This window comes from Pteronotus mesoamericanus, unplaced genomic scaffold, assembly GCF_021234165.1.
Source record: "Pteronotus mesoamericanus isolate MK-2021 breed Mesoamerican mustached bat unplaced genomic scaffold, CSHL_Meso_final scaffold_408, whole genome shotgun sequence".
Taxonomy (NCBI): Eukaryota; Metazoa; Chordata; class Mammalia; order Chiroptera; family Mormoopidae; genus Pteronotus; species Pteronotus mesoamericanus.
This window is the reverse complement of record NW_026555315.1, coordinates 6349155-6368566: the sequence shown is the minus strand read 5'-3', so window position 1 is coordinate 6368566 and position 19412 is coordinate 6349155. Positions and strand designations below refer to the sequence as shown.

At 53.8% G+C, this 19412-nt stretch overlaps 1 protein-coding gene across 2 annotated transcripts in view; it reads right to left on the bottom strand.

Annotated features, from left to right (window-relative positions):
* Nucleotides 1–19412, bottom strand: part of PLEKHM1 (pleckstrin homology and RUN domain containing M1) — a 43791-nt gene that overhangs the window by 3667 nt on the left and 20712 nt on the right. For both annotated transcript variants that reach the window (XM_054592916.1, XM_054592917.1), the window contains 4 exons: nucleotides 13277–13556; nucleotides 9051–9971; nucleotides 6432–6577; nucleotides 2618–2811 (listed from right to left, as the gene is read on the bottom strand). In XM_054592916.1, the coding sequence (XP_054448891.1) occupies nucleotides 2618–2811; nucleotides 6432–6577; nucleotides 9051–9971; nucleotides 13277–13556 (1541 nt within the window). The remainder of the gene's footprint in view (nucleotides 1–2617; nucleotides 2812–6431; nucleotides 6578–9050; nucleotides 9972–13276; nucleotides 13557–19412) is intronic.

Genomic DNA, 19412 nt, shown 5'->3' with positions numbered 1-19412 from the left:
GTACTGTGGGCCTGTCACATTCAGAGAGGCCTTACAGCTGATGTGGGAGGAGCTCCCCGTTGCTGGTGGCAGCCCCCGTCCAGGTCCTCTGAGAGAACAAGGACCCCACACCCAAGACCTGCCCATTCCTCCTTGACCCCTCCCGTCCTCGCCCTCCATCCTGGACGACAGTCCAGGCCACCTCACTTCCCGGGTGAATTACCACAGCAGCTGCCGGACTGTCTTCTCTCCCATCCAGGCCAGAATGCGACAGTCCCTTGCTCAAAACCCTCCAATGGCTCTGCAGTGTCGGCAGAATAAAACCCCAACACCTCTGGCGTGGCACACAGGGCCTTCCAGGTCTGGCCCCCGCACCCGCAGGCCCCCGCACGGAGCCCCTCGCAGGTCCCCGCATGGAGCCCCTCGCAGGTCCCGGTGAGCCTCGCAGGTCCCGTCCCCTCCAGGCCACAGGCTGCCTTAGCTGGGAAAGCTGGCCCTCCCGTCCCCGCTCTCCTCCTAGTTCCCCTGAGCCCCAGTTTGCTCTGCACGGGATGCCACGCGGGCTGCGGCGGCGCTGGTCCGGTGTGTGAGGACAGAGGGAGGCCTGGAAGCGTGCCCAGCAGGACCGAAGGTGCTGTGAGGGGGTAGGGCGGTGCCCCAACTTTCTGCCTGATCTCTTTCCCACTGTTTAAACACTCTTTGCAAAGAAGAAAAGCATTCTTTTTCTCCTTCATGAAAAGAAAGAACTCCACAAACCCTCAGCTCAGATGCCACCTCCTCTGGCCCTCCGGGCCCTGCCCTGGCTGGTCAGGGGCTCTACCTCACGACACAGGCCACGCCAACTCAGGCCCTCTGTCCTCCTGTCTGTGCGCCTCCCCAGACTCCAAACCCTTCATGCAGCCTTCACCACAACTCGGGAAGACCACACGAATACAGGGATGACTCGCCCCCTGCTATAGACAAGCGAGCTGAGGCTCAGAAGGGATGCAACTTCCCTGAGTTGCACGGCGGGTCTGAGCCCCTGAGCCCAGGCGGAGGTGCCTCTCGTGCTTTCTCCTGCACCAGCTGCTTCTACAATGGGTCTCCCACAGTGGGTCGCAGCAGGTGCTCCTGGAGGCTGGGCACACAGCAGGTGGGCGGGGCTGGGGAGAAAGAGGCGGGGCTGGCCCCGGTGCTCCCCACAGGTTAGTTCAGACAGGTCAACGAGACTGAGGACCTGAGGACCGAAGGCTCTCAGCAGGGTGGGGGCAGGAGCCCCCCTGCAGGCAGCTGGTCTGCAGAGACTCCCTGACACCTGGGTCAGGTGACGAGGCCCCATATGACCCCAGAGATTTCCCCACACTGGCCACGGGGTCAGGGGAGGCAGGGGGACAGACTCTGGAGCCCCAGGTCCTGGACTCTTCAAAAGCAGGGGAGTGAGCAAAGACCCAGGCCCCCAGCGGACGGCCTCCAGAGGGCTCTCTGCTCTTCCAGGCCCTGTGGAGCAGACCTCTGCCTAAGAGAGAGCCCCCTGCAGCAGCCCCATCCTTTCTGAGGCCCAGGGGACCTCACCGGTTTCGGCCCTGGCCCCGAGGAGCCGGGCAGGAGAGGCTCTGGGAGAATGGCAGCCGGGTGGGAGGAGGCCCAGCCCACCAGACAGGCCATGTCTGCGAGGGCCCTGTGCGGAGGGGAGGCTGCAGGGGAAACGTGGAGGGGCCTGTGAGTTGCTCCCAGTCCCCAGAAGCAGGGCAGTGAAGCCCACTGGGGCGGCAGGCACCAGTTCCTCCGCCGGTGCCTGGCCTCCTGCGGGTCTCAGAGCGGCCCAATCCCACCAAGGGCTGCGACCTAGGGGCTAGGTGGTGCTTACGAAGGGCACAGAAAGGGCCTCTAAGTCCTGGCTGAATGAAGCCCAGCACTACTCCGCCCTGAGCCGGCCCCCTGGGTACTGAGGAGCTTCCGAAGTGGTATCCTGAGGGTCTCACCCCAATCTTGCCCTCTTCCAAGGATTGTGGTGGGGAGGCCGCCCCAGACAGCAGAGTAGCAGCCGAGGGATGGCGGGCTGGCTGGCGAAGGGAGAAGCCAGGGCCACCCGCCCTCTGTGGCCTGGCCCTCGCTTGTCTCTCCAGCCTTCCTCTCACCACACGTCCCACTCCCCTCCTCGTTCCCTCCAAAATTCTCCTGGTTCTTTCCACAAATGGGGCCTTTACTGCTCATGCGCCTCATTCCTTCCGTCTCAAACACCCTTTCTCGCTTCTCTTCCCCTTTGTAACTTCTACTTATTCTTCAGGTCTCACCTTAGATGTCAGTTCCTCCAGGAAGTCTTCCCCCTCCCTTTCCTCCTCCAGTCCAGCTAGACATGCCCCTCGCTAGAGGCAGGCGCCTCCCACCGCTCCCTCCCAGCCCTCAGCCCCAGCAGGAGCCCCCCCTCAGGAGGGCGGGGCCCAGCCTACTTTGTTCTGTGTTGTATCCCATACACATATTAGTACGTTCCAGTAAATATCTGTTGAATGAATGAATACATGAACCAACGGAAGCTGCCCCTAAAGCACGTGGTGATCCCCCAAGCCCCGTGGGCCGGAGCTCTCCACCCGGCCCTGGCATCTCTCCCAGGGGGATGCCTGAGTGTGTGTGTGTGTCTGTCCGTGCCCAGGCCGCTCACCTTTTGCTTAGCTCCTTCAGGGCTCCGCTTCGGCACAGGCCCAGGTAATCCCCCAGCAGCTTCAGCTGCTCCCGGCTCTGCCGGATGAGATGCATCCGCTCCTCATGTTCGTACAGAGATGGGTTCACCAGCTGCAGGTTGATGAGGGGGTGGGCTCGGATCTGCGTCAGGAACTTCAGGGCCTGCCGACAAATCTGGGGACACCACCGGGCAGCGGCGGTGAAAGCAAAAGGCCATTCAATGAACAGCTCTGGGCCAGGCACTGCATTACCCACCCACTCACTCACGCACGCACCCTTCAAGTGCCATCTTCATTTTACTGACGAGGAAACTGAGGTTCGGAGAGATGCGGTGACTTGGGTGGGGTCCACAGCTCATAAATGCCAAGCTTTGACCTCAGTTTATGTGACCCTCTCACCTTCTCTCTTGCCATGGCACCAGCAGCTGCCCCTCCCAGGCCATGCTGGCTGGGGTGGAGGAGGGGCCCCTCTCCCCCTGGGCCTCGTGGGCTTTTCCCATTACTTTCTCTCCTCCCAGCCCCCATTTTCCTGCCTAAAGGAAACCGGCACTGTCCCCTGAGCAGACTCAGCAACAGGTGACTTGATCTGAGTCAGGGTCCAACCACAGGAAGCCACAGATCAGACACAGCTTAACAAGAGGTTTCCCCAGCTTCCTCAGCTCTCGCCAGCAGCGCCTCCCCGGGCCCGCCCCCTCCAAGTCTCCGTGCGGAGTTCAGTGACCAACTTCAGGCTCTCCCACCTGACAGGGCACAAAAGAGTCTACCCTCAGACCGAACCCTAATGCCAAAGCCAATTATTGAGCTCCTACTGTTTGCCAGACACTGGGCTGTGGACCAGGACCATATCTTTTCTTCATCCTTGTAAGAAGCCAAAGGGGAAGGTGCCATCATGCCTACTTTATTCATGAGGAAACTGAGGCTCAGAGACACTACCATGGCTTACCCAGCCCACCTGTAGAAAGTGGGGACCAGGCCTAAACAGAGACTAGGTCTGTTTCCACACACCAGGAAGCCACGCTCACTAAAAGAGGCCTCTCTCCTCTGCTGGTGTCCCCTCTCTGTGACAAGAACGAGAGAGATGAGACACCCTGGGCGGTGGTTGGGAGTCTGCCTTGCAAGTCAGAACGGGATTCAAATCCCAGCTCTACTAATTCCTAGCTGTATGACCTTGTGGACCTTCCTTAACCTCCCTGTGACTCAGTTTCCTCATGTGTCAGGTGGAAAAAATAAAGCACTTGTCTTCTGGGATTATTTGGAGTTTAGAATACAGAATAATCCACGTAAGCTCCTGGCACGGCAGCAGTAGCGTGTCCTCGTCAATGGGATGGCCACCAGACTCTGGGTGCGCATTGTGGATCAGCTGCCCCCTGGAAGGTTGGGAATGTCACAGGGAGCTTGGGAGACTGTTACCCCAGAGGCTGGGGAGGCCTGTGGCCTCCAGTCTACCAGCTTCACTGGCATCCCTCGCCTCTCCCAGTATGGACATCTCCTTCTTTCCGGTTTCCCAGAGGTCCCAGTCCCCAGCCAGTGGGCAGCCCCGTGGCAACACCCTGGTGACTTGGATCAAGCTGCCGGGCCCCAGCCCCAGCCCCGGCCCATCCCCGCCCACGATTCAGCTCCAGGCCTTGGGTGAGGCTCAGATGAAATGACACCAGGAATGTGCGCTGAAAACTGCCAAGCGCCGCAGACAGGCAGGGGCTTTGTGCTCCCCGGGGACTGTTCCTATCCCGTGGGTGCAGAGGAGACAGACAAAGAAAGCAGCCCCAGCCCTGGCCTCACCTCCTGCCCAGTGCCAGGCAGGCCTCGCCCAAGCGGGTCAGCCGGAGTGGTAACGGTGAGCAATGGGGCCCCTGGCCTGTGGGCCAGTCCCTTTCTAGTTTGAATTTCCCAAGCCAGGGATCTTGAAGAGAGAGCTGGGTATTTCCCAATCTCAGACATGCCGAGAATAGTATTGTAATTTTCTAGCTGGAAGAAGGAAGTGGCACAAGAATTACAGCACAGAATAAGGAGATGGCTCAATGGAAGTATCCGGGTGCCATAAATACTGAGTGTTTTATGGCCAAAGGGTGCTTTGCATTTGTGGCGATTTTCTTTTTTAAAGATTTTATTTATTTAGAGAGAGAGGAAGGGAGTGAGAAAGAGAGGGAGAGAAACATCAATGTGTGGTTGCCTCTTGCGTGACCCCTCCTGGGGACCCAGGCATGTGCCCTGGCTGGGAATCGAACCAGGGGCCTTTTGGTTTGTAGGCCGGCACGCAATCCACTGAGCTACAGCATCCAGGGCGCATTTATGGCAATTTTGGGGTTTGATTTTCTCCACATAGTTAGTTAAACACTTAACATTGAAGGTGGGGATGGGATGACATAACCAACAAATGAAGCCGAAGTGATGCGAACGCCCTTGGGGTTCCCGCCCCCGGGGGAGTAAAGGGTGGGGTGGCACAGACTCCGAGGGTCACGCTCCCTGCGCTCTGGTAAGGACACGCCCACATGCCAAGACTGCAGGGACCCTGACCTCGAGCACTAGCGACAGAGGGCATGACGTGCCTCGGGAGAGGGGACGGGCACTAATGTGACACCCTCGGCGCGACTGGAGGGTCCTGTCTCCTTCGGTCCTCACACAAGCCTGGAACAGACACTGCTTTTAACCCCCTTTAACAGATGAGGAAGCCGAAATTAAATCATCTGCTCACGGTAACACAGCCAAAAAAGGGAGTAAGCCGAGCTGGAGAAGAGGAAAAACCTGAATAACCTTAGAATGCATCTTAGTCAAAAGCATCTGGTGAACATAAGTACTGAAGATGTAATACTAAGTAAACAAAACATGTCATAAAGCACTATGAGTCCAGTATAATCCTAATTTTATAAGAAGTAGCTGTGTATATAAATATAACACACGCATGGTGTGGACAAAAAGGGACGCTAAATCTAACCAAAAGCTCACAAGATGATCTGCTCATAAATTCCTATCTAGGCAGGTCACAGTGGGCAGTCAAGCCCCAGGCCTACAACTTCTTCAGCAAAAAGCTTATCTTTGCCTTAAGCAAGCCCTGCCTATAGCCTCTGCGCCGTCCAGGTTAACACACCTCTGAAATGCCTCTTTTCAGACTCCTCCTCCTCCTGAAGAGTGACCCCCATCGAGAGCACATAACTTATTAACTATCTTGTAGTCCCACCCTGCCTTGCTTTCTCCCAGCCTCGTATAATCTTCATTATGGTCACTCTTTAATTGCAGAGTTTAAAAGAAATGCAAAGCTGTCATCTCCAGGGCATTTGAAGTCTTGCTTCCCAGCAACTGCCGTTAGTTTTTTACATCAACAGAAAAGGCTGGCTGCTCCAAGGGGAAGTGCAAGCAGCTGGCCAGCCCATCCACCTCCCACCCCCGACCCCACCATCCATCCATCCATATCCACCAACCCCCTCCATCCATCCCTATTCATCCAGCCGTCCATCCATATTCACCCACCCACCCACCTATCCCTCCGTCCACTCAGTTGCTGGCGCCTTAAGCAGTTTTGTGTGTAGCCATGGGAAGCTGCAGACAACTGTCCTCACTCAGCCTCCCACCTGAGGCCCAAGGCAGACCCTGAGGGAGCCCTGAGCAGGGGCCATAGCGCAGCACCAAGTCTTTTCTTGGTCAGTTTTGCACCATCAGGGGGCCTGAACCAGTGACCCTGCTTTCCCCAGAGTCAAACTCCTCCCAGCAGAGAGCAGCAGCAACAAAGCAAAGTGACCATTTCTCGGCCGTTCAGCAGCCCATTCAGTGTGGCCACAACGCGCTGGGCTCGAGACTCACCGGGCGCTTGGTGAGGTCCCAGTTGTGGATGATCCTGGCCGGAATCACCGAGGCATCGTCTTGGTGGCAGATGTCACAGTAATAGAGGCCGGAGAAGGCACAGAGCTTGGGTCGTACAAATGAGAAGCCGATCTGCCGGGAGCAGCCTGGGGAGAAGGATGGCGGGAGAGGGGTGAGCAGGGAGCGGCGGGGCCGAGTCCGCTGCTGAGTAACGCGGAAGCTACGACGGTGGAAAGGGTCTGCTATTTAAAAAAGTAAAAACGTTAAAAAAAAAAGTACAAGGATAAGAACCACCACTTCTCAGAGTCAACCCTGTTAGCTAATCTTTACGAGCATTCCAAGTTGGGACGTGCTGGTTCTGGAGCCACACTCTCTCATACCTAGCTGCCTTCTTCACCGTTCCCACTGCTTGCTCACCAGTGCCACCCTCTTCTTGGTCTGTCCCTCTGCTGGGGCCCAGAAAAGGAAGCAACTCAGTCAGGACCTTGGCAAGCAGGGAAGAAGCTGGGGACATGGGGCGGGAAGGCTGCAGGAGGCAGGACGGTCCGGACACTGCCGGGCGCCAGCTTGAAGCCAGAGCTGCTGGAGGCCTCAGGGCAGAGGTGTGGGCCCCCCAGGTGGGGAGCAGAGGAGTGGGAGTCGGTGTGCCCCAGGCAAAGCGAAGGCCTGGCTCCGACCCTGAGCACACGCGCAGCCTCCCTCCCACGGACCAGGGGAGGGTCCCTCTGGCCAGCGGACTAGAAAGGCCGGCTCCTCCGCCCACCAGTTGCCTCATCCTGACTTTCGCCAAACTTTTGCCGGGTTTCATTTCACTACCTGTACAATTCGGCCACTACTGGCTATATTCTGCGGGGTTTATTTCAAAGTTTAAATGAGATCGTTTTGAAGATGCCCCACAAACTATGAAATACAAGCCAAATGGCAGTGATTGGTGTCTGCCTGGCCACTGAGCTGTGCTGATAGGCGGAGAGGAAGCTCAGGCTTCCCAGTTCCAGTCTTGCCCACAGGCGGTGGCAGACACGGCGAGAGCTGCCCCTCCCACCCCGGCCAGCATTCCTGCACACCGCCTCCCGAGGGGTGAGGACTGGTGGGGGGAGTTGAGGCTTGAAGAAGTTTTCTGCAGGAAGCTCTGCCCTGCCTAGCTTCTCCCACCCTCCAGGGGTCCTGACCGCAGACCACTTCCTCCCAGACACCTGAGGCAGGCTTTCCCCTGCAGTCCCGCAGGCCGCGCTCCGCCCCGCCCAGCTCCTATAGACCAGGCCGCTGCTTTGGCACCCTGCAGCCGGCAGGCTTCTTGCAGCCCAGTGGGAGAGCCGGGGTGAAGGAAGTGTCTGGTTCCACTGAGAGGGAAGAGCTAATGATGGAACGTGAGCAGTGGAGTATCAGGCAGCTTTGAAAATAAGGGCCTATGAAGGCCTGTTGAGAGCACAGGTTCTGGGACCAACATGGTCCCCACCCAGCTCCGCCACGTACTAGCTGTGTGGACCTGGGACAGGGTCTCAGCAGCCCTGTGACTCAGTTTCCTCAGCTATAAAGAGACAATAGTAGCAGCTATCCCTACAGGGTGGTTGTCAGGGTTAAACGAGATAATCCAAATGAACTTGAGAAGCACCTGGCCCAGGACGCAGCACAGAAGAATTAGGTTGGATGGTGACAATGATAGAGCAGATGTACTGACTTGGAATAATATCCATAATGTATTTTTAACTAGAAAAAAGCTAAGTTGCAGGACAATATATACTGCTATGCTGTCCAACATGGTGGTCACGAGACAGGGGTGCCCTTTCATATTTACATCCACTTCAGCCCTGGCTGGTGTGGCTCAGTGGATTGAGCACCAGCCTGCGAACCAAAGTGTTGCCAGTTCGATTTTGAGTCAGGGCACACGCCTGAGTTGCGGGCCAGGTCCCCAGGTGGGGGTGTACGAGAGGCAACTGGTTGATGTTTCACACATCGATGCTTCTCTCCCTCTCTTTCTCCCTCCCTTCCCCTCTCTCTAAAAAAAATAAATAAATTTAAAAAAATTAAATCAACTTCAATTAAATAAAATAAAAAATTCAGTTCTTTAGTCACACTTGGGGGACGGTAGCCCCCTGTGGACAGCAGAGATCTAGGGTATTCTCGTCAACATAGAAAGTTACGTTGGACAGTGCTGAGTAGTATGAGACTATTTTTTGTAATTAAAAAAAAAAAATTGTGTGCACTTGCAAAAGCATGCAAAAATATTTGAAAGGGTACCATGTCCCTGCTCCAAAATAATATGATAATGTTGTAGCACAGTGACAAAGGGAGTGTGAGCTCAGCTCCCCGGAGCCCCGAGCAGAGGTAGGCGAGCGGCAGAGCTGCCACCCACAGGTCTCACTGCTGAGCAGGAGGTGGCAGGAGCAGGAAGGGAGGGGGGCTCCCACAAGGAGGGGCATGGGCCTCCCTGGCTGCTCGGAGGAGCAGACGCCACTCGCTGCCACAGCTGCAAACAGCTACAAATGGCCTCATTTGCTGCAACACCCCAGGGGTGCAATGGGGCCACTTGTGGAGGGACAGGAAGGGGTGCAGAGCCTGGAACAGGAGCCCCACCGGAGACAGCGGGAGGCGGGTGGGCTGGGGGTGGCAAGTCAGCACCTGCGCAGAAGCAGCCCTGGGAGTCGAGGCCCTTCTCGGTGGGGATGGCCACCAGGTACTGCAGCAGGAAGCCGTTCTCCCCTGTGGCGAACTTCAGCACCTCCTGACAGTTTTCGTCCAGGCTCCCGCCCAGGGTCACTGCCTCCTCGGCTGTCTCCAGGTAGGACGCCAGGACCTTGCGCACCAGATCCCTCCACAAGGCGGCCTCCTCCGCGTTGCTGGCCTGCAGCTTCAGGATGGCCTTGGCCGTGATGATTTTGAAGAAGGACGGGCCCCCGAGGCTCGTGTCTGGCAGGATATCTCGTATGGTCTCAACTCCGTGGCTGTCACTCAACATCTTCTCATTGTTTCTCACGCGGAAGCATTTCAGGGACTCCAAGGACAAGGAAAAAATATAGGGTGTCCAGGTCCTGTCTGCGTACAAGTACAAGAGGGATTCTTTAAGAGCATCTGGCTCGGGAACCTGGGCAGAGGACCAGTCGAGCTGTGTGCCCTGAAAGGTTTCGGGCTCTGTGAGCAGGTCCGAATGGGAGGGGAGGCCACCCTGGGGGCCATCGGAAAGGTCGTCGGGCCGCTCCGGGTACTGGATGTCCACCCACTCCTCCTCCTGCTGGGGCCGGCACTTCTGCAGGGCCTCCTGCACGCGGTCCAGCCAGTCCTCGGCCTCGTCCTGGGAGGAGGCGCGCAGGGTCAGCTTCTTGCCGGAGAAGACCAGCTCGAAGCGGCCGTCGCTGTGGGCTGGCCCCACAGACTCACAGCGCAGCAGCGAGCAGTTCTCCACGCAGGTGCGCTCTTCGCCGTTCAGGTAGAGGCGGAACTCCAGTGGGGAGAGCTCACAGAAGAGTTCCTTCCAGATGCCCATCGCCCCCCGCCGCTCCACGGTGCCCAGCTTCATGAGACCCCGGAACGGGTTGGACAGTCCTGGAGGCAGAAAGCGGCACTTTAGACAATGGTCCTGTCCCTTGACCACTCAAGAAAAAAACCTCCAGAGCCCGTTGTCCTGTGGGCATGGACAAAGTGACTGCCACGGGAGCAAAAGCCAGCTACTTCTGCTCGGAGGGAGCTGGCAGCCACTGCCGGGTCTCAGGCAGAGGGGCATGATATGACATGTTCTAAATGGGGGTCGTCCTGGGTCATAGGTTGAAGGACAACAGGGGACGAACACCAGTTAGGAGGCTATTACCATAACCCAGGCCGGGGGTATCGGTGGACTGAACCCGTGAGGTGGCGGGGTGGTAACAAGCAGAAGACTCTGCACGTGCAATAGGACTTGCTGGTGGAGTTGATGTCTGGCGTGAAACAAAGAAAATCAAGGATAACTCCAAGGCTTTCAGCTCAGGCATCTGGGAGGAGGAAGTTGGCCATTTTATGACGTGAGGAACACGAGGAGAGAAGCAGGTTTGGAGTGGGAGAATCGGAGTCATTTCTGGACATGTCACCTTAGAGAAGCCTGTAGACATGCGTGGAGCAGATGGAGATCTGAATGTGAAGTTCAAGGTCAAGGTCCACACTGCAGATACAAACTGGGGATTTGCTGGCAGAAGGCCCTTGAGAGTAGGTGAGGTCAGCTGGGAAATGGGTGTCGGCAGAGAAGAGGGCCCAGGACTAAGGTCTGGGGCGCAACAACTGAGAGGCTGGACGGAACATTTTTTGAGCGCCTCTACCCCATCCTTACCTCTGTTGACTATACTTCTGTCTGAGCCCCGCCCCGCCACGCTGCCCCCACTCCTGCCTCCTCAAGGACAAGGACATTTCTCCAGCAAGTCTCCCTCCCTCTCCTGTGTCCCTGCTTTCTCCCTTCTCTCCTGGATAGTTCCCATCAACACACAGACATGCTGTTATTTCCCGTCATTAAAAATACCTCCTGACTAGGCTCATGCCTCTAATTAGCACCCTGTTTCTCCACCCCCTTTACCGAAAGTCCCCTGAGGAGGTCCTGGAACTCTCTCTTGTTCCCCTGCTCCTATTCCTTCTTGAACCTGTGCCAATCAGGTTTTTGTCTCTTCATTCTACTGGAACTGCCATTGGGAAGGCCACCAGGTCGTCCTTGTCACCAAATCCAAAGGGCAATCCTTGCTCTCATCCAGCCTGACACGTCAGCATCACTGGCCACAGCTGAGCCCTCACGAGACACCTCCCCCAGCTGGTTGCTAAGACACCACTCCCAGTCCTCCTCCACTGTCACTGTCACTCTTTGTCCCCTTGACCCACTCCTGCTTCTCTTGCCGGCCTCTCAGTTGTTGCGCCCCAGACCTTAGTCCTGGGCCCTCTTCTCTGCCGACACCCATTTCCCAGCTGACCTCACCTACTCTCAAGGGCCTTATGCCAGCAAATCCCCAGTTTGTATCTGCAGTGTGGACCTTGACCTTGAACTTCACATTCAGATCTCCATCTGCTCCACGCATGTCTACAGGCTTCTCTAAGGTGACATGTCCAGAAATGACTCCAATTCTCCCACTCCAAACCTGCTTCTCTCCTCGTGTTCCTCACGTCATAAAATGGCCAACTTCCTCCTCCCAGATGCCTGAGCTGAAAGCCTTGGAGTTATCCTTGATTTTCTTTGTTTCACGCCAGACATCAACTCCACCAGCAAGTCCTATTGCACGTGCAGAGTCTTCTGCTTGTTACCACCCCGCCACCTCACGGGTTCAGTCCGCCGATACCCCCGGCCTGGGTTATGGTAATAGCCTCCTAACTGGTGTTCGTCCCCTGTTGTCCTTCAACCTATGACCCAGGACGACCCCCATTTAGAACGTGTCATATCATGCCCCTCTGCCTGAGACCCGGCAGTGGCTGCTACTGCCCTCGGAGCAAAAGTCCATGGCCTTCTGCGGCCCACAGGCTCTCCCTCGCCCCGACCTCATCGCCTACTGCCTCCGCTTCCCCTCCCTGCCAGCTCCCCCGCTCTCTCCTTGTTCCTGGTTGTCTCAAGTGTGTTCCCACAGCAGAGCCCGCATTTGGTCTTCCTACTTGAACCACAGAGCTCGCCTCATGCCTTCCTCCCTCCCTTTCTTCGCATCTCCTCAAATGTCACCTGATTTGCATAGCTTGCTTGGCCTTCCTATATGAAACATTACACTCCAACTTAGCACTCCCTGACTTACTGTTCTCCATAGCAATTGTGATCGCCTGCCCATACCATACGTTTACTTGTTGTTTTTCTTATTTCCTGTCTCTCCCACTAGAAGGTAAGTCCTATGAAGCGAGGGACTTTGCATTCTCTCCTGCTGTGTCCCTAGCACCTAGAACAGTGCCTGTACATCACAGGTGCTCAATAAATATTTGCTGAATGAGCGAGTGTGTGCATGGCCACGTGCCACCCACTGCTCAATGCTCCCTGCTCCTGGGGGCAGGGTCTGCCACCAGCTAGGAGATCCAAGGGACACACAATTCACCCTCTCCCAGCCTGGACCATTGTAGAGGGTCTGCCTCCTTCTCAGGGAGCCTGATGACCCAGGCACAAAGCACACCTTCTCCATGTCACCTGGGCTGACAGCAAAGCGTAAAAGAAGCCATCATTGAGCCCAGGGTTCTGCCCAGTAGTACTCCCCATGCCCGGGCCCCAGGAACCTGGCCAGAGTTCCCTGCGGGGCCACTGTAAACAGAAAACGAGAGAAAGAGACAGACTCTAGGGCACACTTTTTTGTTTGGTTGAAAGAAGAAGTTCATCTATGAGGTTATAAAAAATTAGGTTATGGTTATTTGATGCATTCTGGACTTCATGGGGCGGGACAGGAGCGGGGAGATCAAGCTGGCCTCATTGTAAACAGCACACGGAGGCCACTAAACAAACAGCCGATATGACAAAGCCCCCAGAACTGCTAAGTAAACCCTCTGAGACGGAGGCCTTGGGAGGGAGCACTTGAAGCTCCTGGGCCTTCGAGAGGCACGGTTCGCTCTGGGCTACAGCAGAATGAAGAGTTCTGTATAATACGATTTATGGGGTAGTTTCAGGGAAGGCCTTTTCCATTTCAATGTATGAAATGGTTTTTCTGCACTCTGCAGGCAATTTGGGGCATTGCTTTTCCAGGTTGTGTAAAAAAATATAGTAGCTTTCCTGCAATGCTTTCTTGAATGACTCAGCAAGGGTGGCTCATTACATTTTGGGATGAGGGTTTTCTTGTGAGAAGACACCACTCAAGTGGTGATGGAAAAGAGGGGCTTCACAACTGCTTTCTGAAAGGCAGACCCGCAGGGAGGCCACCTGGCGCTCGGTAGCTACCTACCCATCTGCCTGCGGTGCACCACCCGGAAGTTCTTATGCTCCCACGCTGTGGCTGTCTTGCTTTTCCTGCTTCCTGGAGAAGGCACACAAGCTTTGTCTAAGGCCCCCATGGAGGAGCTTTTTCTTGGTCCTTGAGAAAAATGCCTGAGGAGACCAGGCCTGGACTCTGGAGTACCCCCGGAAGAAGCTACGGAGCGATCGGAAGGACTGGAAGGGCTCTCTGGGGGTCGCTCCTGGGGAGGCCGGTAGAAGTCATCTTCCGAGATCCAGCTCTTGCCTTTCTATTGGGGAAGAAGTAAAAACATAGGCTGTTTTCAAAGTCTTTTTAAAAAAAGTCTTCATTGAGATATTCATGGAGTTGAGCAATCGTTACCACTAAATGGAGAACATTTGTCATTGCTCATAAAGAAGCTCCATTCCCATTAGCAATCGCTCCCTATTTCCCCTAAACCACTTTAGTTCTACACAGCAAATAATCTACTTTCTATTTCCATAGATTTCCCATTTTGGACATCTCGTATAAATAAAATCTTGTAACATCAGGTTTTTTTTTAACTGGTTTCTTTCCCCTTAGCATAATGTTTTGGAGCTTTATCCACGCTGCCGCATGTATTAGTACTTCATCTGTTTTTATTACCAAATAATATTCCAATGTATGAATGTGCCACATTTTGTTTATCCAGTCATCAGTTGATGGACATTTGGGTTTTTTCTACTTGTTGGCAATTACGAATAATGCTGCACGTTCATGCAATTATTTTCAGATGGATGTGTTCGCTACTGTCTCGGGTACTCACCTAGGAGTGAAATTAATAGTAACTAGGACTAACTTTTTGAGGAACTCCAAACTATTTTCCTAAGTGGCTGTACCATTTTACAGTCCCACCAGCCATGTATGAGGGTTTCCATTTTTCCATGTCCTAACACTTGTCATTATGGTTTTTTCGTTTGTTTGTTTGTTTGTTTGTTTACTATAGGCATCCTGATGGATGTGAAGTGCAATCTTGCAGTTTTGATTTGCCCTTCTCTAATGTCTAAGGACCCTGAACAGCCTCTCACGTGTTTCTTGGTCACTTGTACATCTTTGAAGAAAAGAGTGGAGCAGATTCTTCCCTGAACCCCAGAAGTCATCAACCCTACCAGCACCTGGAGTCGGGACTTCTAGCAGAGAACACATTTCTGTTGGTTTAGGCTATCCAGTTCACAGTACAGAAGCCCTACAATACAAATACAACTTGCAAATAATTTCTCCAAATCCGTAGGTTGTCTTTTTATTTTCTTGATTGTGCACTTTGAGGCACAAAATTTTAAAATGTTGATGAAGTCTAATTCATCTATTTTTTTTTTCTTTGTCTCTGTGTTTTTGGTGGTATATCGAAGAAACCGTTGCCTAACCCGAAGCCACAAAGATTAATTTACACCTGTGTTTTCTGCTAAGAGCTTTATAGTTTTAACTTTCAGAATTAGGTCTATGAGTTAATTTGTGTGTATGGTGTGAGGAAGGGGTCAACCTCTATTCTTTTCTGGGCAGATATCCCGCTGCCCCAGCACCATTTGTCTGAGGGATGCACAGGTTTTCGGCCCTGCTTCTCAGGTTTGAGGTGAGGTGAGCAGGACCCCCAGTCCTCACCTGCTGCCCTGCCTCTGCTCCCCGTTCAGAGCAGGTGCCCGGGACCCCAGGCAGCGAGGCCCTTCCCCTGTGGCTGCTGTCCCTCTGAGTCTGAAATTGCTCACTGGCCATGGGAGGTGGAGTGGGTCTGGAGTCGGGGGCTTGTGGGAATGGATTCTAGCTTATTTCCCCCCCTCTATTTCAAGCACTCCCTGCCTTTCTGTGCCTAAGCATGTAGGAGCAGAAGCAAGGAAGCTGCTGGGCCACCGGACATGGCTGTCTACACAGAGGAAATGAGTCACACAACGGGTGGGACCAGCCCTTGTGTGACTCAGCCCAATGTTGCTATTTCCAATCCTTAAATCGGGACTGCCTTCCCTGCTCCCCTAGACAGAGAAGGGGAGCAGCACTGGGGCTTCCCCAGAAGGATTGGTTTGGACATTTTAATTCATTCAGATGCTATAAAACTCCTTCAGCCAAGAATGGGAGTTCTGAGTCAGGATCTTGGCAGGGGGCTCACAGAGCTAGGCCTCCTGTGCTTCCTCAGCCTTGGCAGCTGCTTCCTTCTGCCAGTGACAGGACAATGTGTCAGGGAGGATGGCTGTAGGGGACCATTCATACCACAGCGTTCTGAAGAAAGCCTGACGAGGTCCCTGAGACTCAGGGGGAGTCCCTGAGGAAGATGGGCAGCAGCAACCTCCCGGCTGTTGAGGTGGCCTCCCGGGGCCTCCCGGAGCCTGGCACACACACACCTGGGTCGTCTGAGGCCTCTCAGCCCCTGCTAATGCCCCTAATGGGAGGGACCGCTCTCCACTGAGACTCAACTCAGGGGTCATCTATGTACAGTGGTCCCCAAGCTTTTTGGTACCAGGGACTGGTTTCGTGGAAGGCGATTCTTCCATGGAGGCGAGGGTGGGGGGTGGGGTGGGAAACAGGAGGCCGAGCTCAGGAGGTAGTGAAGCTTTGCTGGCTCGCCAGCGGCTCACCTCCTGTGGTGCGGCCTGGTTCCTACCCAGGAACCGAACTGCCGGCCAGTACTGGACCCCAGTACGGGCCACCCCCTGGGGATTGGGGCCCCTGATCTACCGCCTCCTCCTGGAAGCTCTCGCTGTCCATCCGCAGCCTACCCTCCTTCCGCTCCCCAGCTGGGGCTGGGCTCCCACAGCGTGCCTTCTAGTCTTACTTGCATCCTGGTGCCTACAAAGCAGTTTGGCACAGAGTTAAAGCAGATGAAAGCATAAATCTTGACTTTCCAAACATCTTCAACGTAAAATAACAAGGGCGGGGCGAGGGAACCGGAAGGAAGAAGGCGCATGTGGACTCTGAGATGATGCACGTTCCCTGGCGAGCGCTCCTCTGTCCGCAGCGGAGGGGAAACGAGGAGGCAGCGGCAGACGTGCTCCAGCGACCACAAGTTGCCTACCAGGAAATCACACTCTAAGGAAAACCTTTTGTTCTCTTAAGCAGTGTTTCTCCACCAGCGGGAACACTGGGTCCTTGAAGCTTCTGCGCTTGGCCTGGACTGAGCCCTGAGGCTGTGCCCCACGCCAGGGACCCCAGTTACAAAGCAGAGAGGGAGGCAGGGGAAAGAGGCGCACGCCACGATCTCCCTTCTCCCCTTTCACACCACCTTCCTACCTCCTGCTCACCCCGGGTCCGGTCCGCATCTGGCCAGTTCCCTGTCCCTTTAACGGGGGCAGGGATCACTATTGACCAAGGATCTCGGCCAGAGCAGCACCTGCCACCAGAGGGACCCAAGACATGGGAATGCCACCTGGACTTACTAAAGGCATTGGGACGCGTTATACAACAGCCAAACCCAGAGGGGAGCCTGGCTGAGAAGTGAGCCACCAGGTCTCTGGACCACTTTCCGAAAAGCACATTTTGTCCTCCCTGGAGGAGGGAGCCCTGTGTTATTGGAGGGTGGTCCATGAGACAAGTGATTAGGGCCAACTCTTAGATTTCAGACTGTCTTCTGCAAATGAAGCTGAGACACGAACTCATACCCCCGCAGATCCCACAGACGCGGTCTCCCTAGCGAGCTCCCCCACGCGCTGCACCTTTCCTCCCCAGCATGTACTACAGTGTCATTATGATCCCTGGAGTCTGTCCCCAAAGAGCAGGGCCCTTGTCTGCTCTGTTCCATCACTGTACCAAGCTTGGTGCTTTGGACTAAATGAAATTTTAAAAAAAGTTTTAAAGGAGGATTGAATGGCGCTTGGAAATTAGAAACCTGGACAGTGAACTCCCCTCCCAGAGTGGTAAATAGCAGTGACGAAGTGACAGGAGCATAGAAAGATGATGAGAACCATAGAGGCGGCATACAGGGCGTAGCCCCACCCTGCACAAAGGCACGGAGCCCACCCGGCCAGTGTGAGCAGGCAGGCCACACGGTGCTGCCCAGCAACCACCCAGCGGAGGAATGAACGGATCCGCCACTCCCCTGGCATGTGGGCTCCGGAAGGGGCGAACATCTGAAGAGCCCACAGGGACTCACAGGTACTTTGGTTTGATTCCACGTTACCCAAACAACCCTCCAGCAACCAGACCCCCCTGAGGCCCACAAGGAGGCAGAGTCTGCTCTGGCCAGAACAACCTGCACCCCTGCACTTGGTGCTGCACTCACAAGCTGGCATTTCAAGAATCTCCGGAGAGTTCGAGAACTATTACTTGATACCCACCCTCTCCCAGGTGCACTGCTTGGAGCTGACAATCTAGAAGTGAACAGACATGGTCTTTCATACCATGAAGCCAATATTCTAGTCAGGAACACAGAAAATAAACAAGTAGACCAATAAAGAGATATGATCATTTCACAGAGCGACGGGCATTACAAAGTGAGGCAGGGAGATGGGAAAGAGTCCCTATTGCTTTCAAGTCAGGGTGGTGAGGGAAGGCTGAGATGCCAGTGTGGAAAAGGAGTGAGTCAGAAAAGGGTCCACACAGAGGGAACAGAAAGGAGAAATGCCTGGGGCTGGAAGGACCTTGCTTTGTCATGAGCTGCAAGAAGGCCAGGGGGTCAAAAGCTGGTGAGCAGAGGAGGAGCCTTGTCATGTGTGACCTGCTCTGTCCAGACACTGAAGGCGAGGATAAAGAGAAATGCCAGCGCCTGTGTACTGCTCCTGTGAGGATAACTTGGCACAAGCGCTGTTAGAAAACTTTCTGGCCTTATCTACTAAAGCTAAACATACACCTACCGAATGGCCTATCAACCTCACTCCCAAATATATACCCGCAGAAATGGGGGCGTGGGGTCCCGGCCATGTAGCCCAGTTGGTTAGGGCATCGTCCCCACACACCAAGGCTGCAGGTTTGATTGCCGGTCAGGGCAGGTACAAGAATCACCCAGTGAATGCATCAGTAAGTGGAACAACAAATCAATGTGTCTCTCTTTCTAAAAATCAATCAATAAAAATTATCGTTGAAAAAATGAATGCATAGGTTCACCAAAAGGCCAGAATAAGAACGTTCGCAGCAGCTCTCCTCATGTCAGCCCCAATCCTGGAAACAACCCAAGTGTCTGTTAGCAGGCGTGTGGAAAAATACATGGTATATTCTTACAACAAAATGCCAGAGAGCAATGGAAAAGACCAAGCTATGGCCCCATGCTGTATGTGCAGAGGAATCTCACAGACATAATTTTCAGTGGAAGAAGCAAATGAGTATATATTGTATGATCCATTTATATCAAGTTCAATGACAGGAAAAATGAATCTCTGGTGGCCTCCTTTGGTAGGCTGGAAATACTCTACACCTCAATCTGGATGGCGGTAGGAGGGTGTATATCACATGTAATTGCTCACTGAGTGTATACCTGAGGATCTGGGCACTTGAAACACATCACTCCTCAAAACTTTTTAAAATGGGGAAATAACAGGCTTTTAGGCAAATAGTGCTGGTACAACTGGATATGCAAATGAATGAAGTGGAACCTCATCCTTATACCATATATAAAAATTAGCTCAAAATGGATCACAGATCTAAATGTAGGAACTAAAACTATGAAAATTTTAGACTAACACATAGGAGTAAATCTTCACGATGTGATTAGGAACTGGGTACTGAGATACAATACCACACCAAAGCACTAACGACAAAAGCAAAAATACATGAATTAGGCTACATCAAAATTTAAAACTTTTATGCTGCAAATGATACGATCAAGAAGGCAGAAGAACCCTGGCTGGGTGGCTCAGCTAGTTAGAGCATCATTCCCCACAGCAAAAGGTTGCTGGTTCGATCCCTGGTCAGAGTGCATACAGGAGGCAACCAATCGATATTTCTCTCACACTGATGTTTCTCTCTAAGATCAATAAAAATATCCTAGGTGAAGATTTTAAAAAAGTAATTTAAAGAAAGGAAAAAAACAACTTACAGAATGGGCAAAAATATTTGCAAACTACATATCTAATAAGGGTCTAGGATCCAGAATATATAAAAAACTATTGTAACTCTTCATTAACCAATGCCACCCCAATAAATTCAATAAAAAGTTTAAAAAAACCCTATTATAACTCAATAATAAATA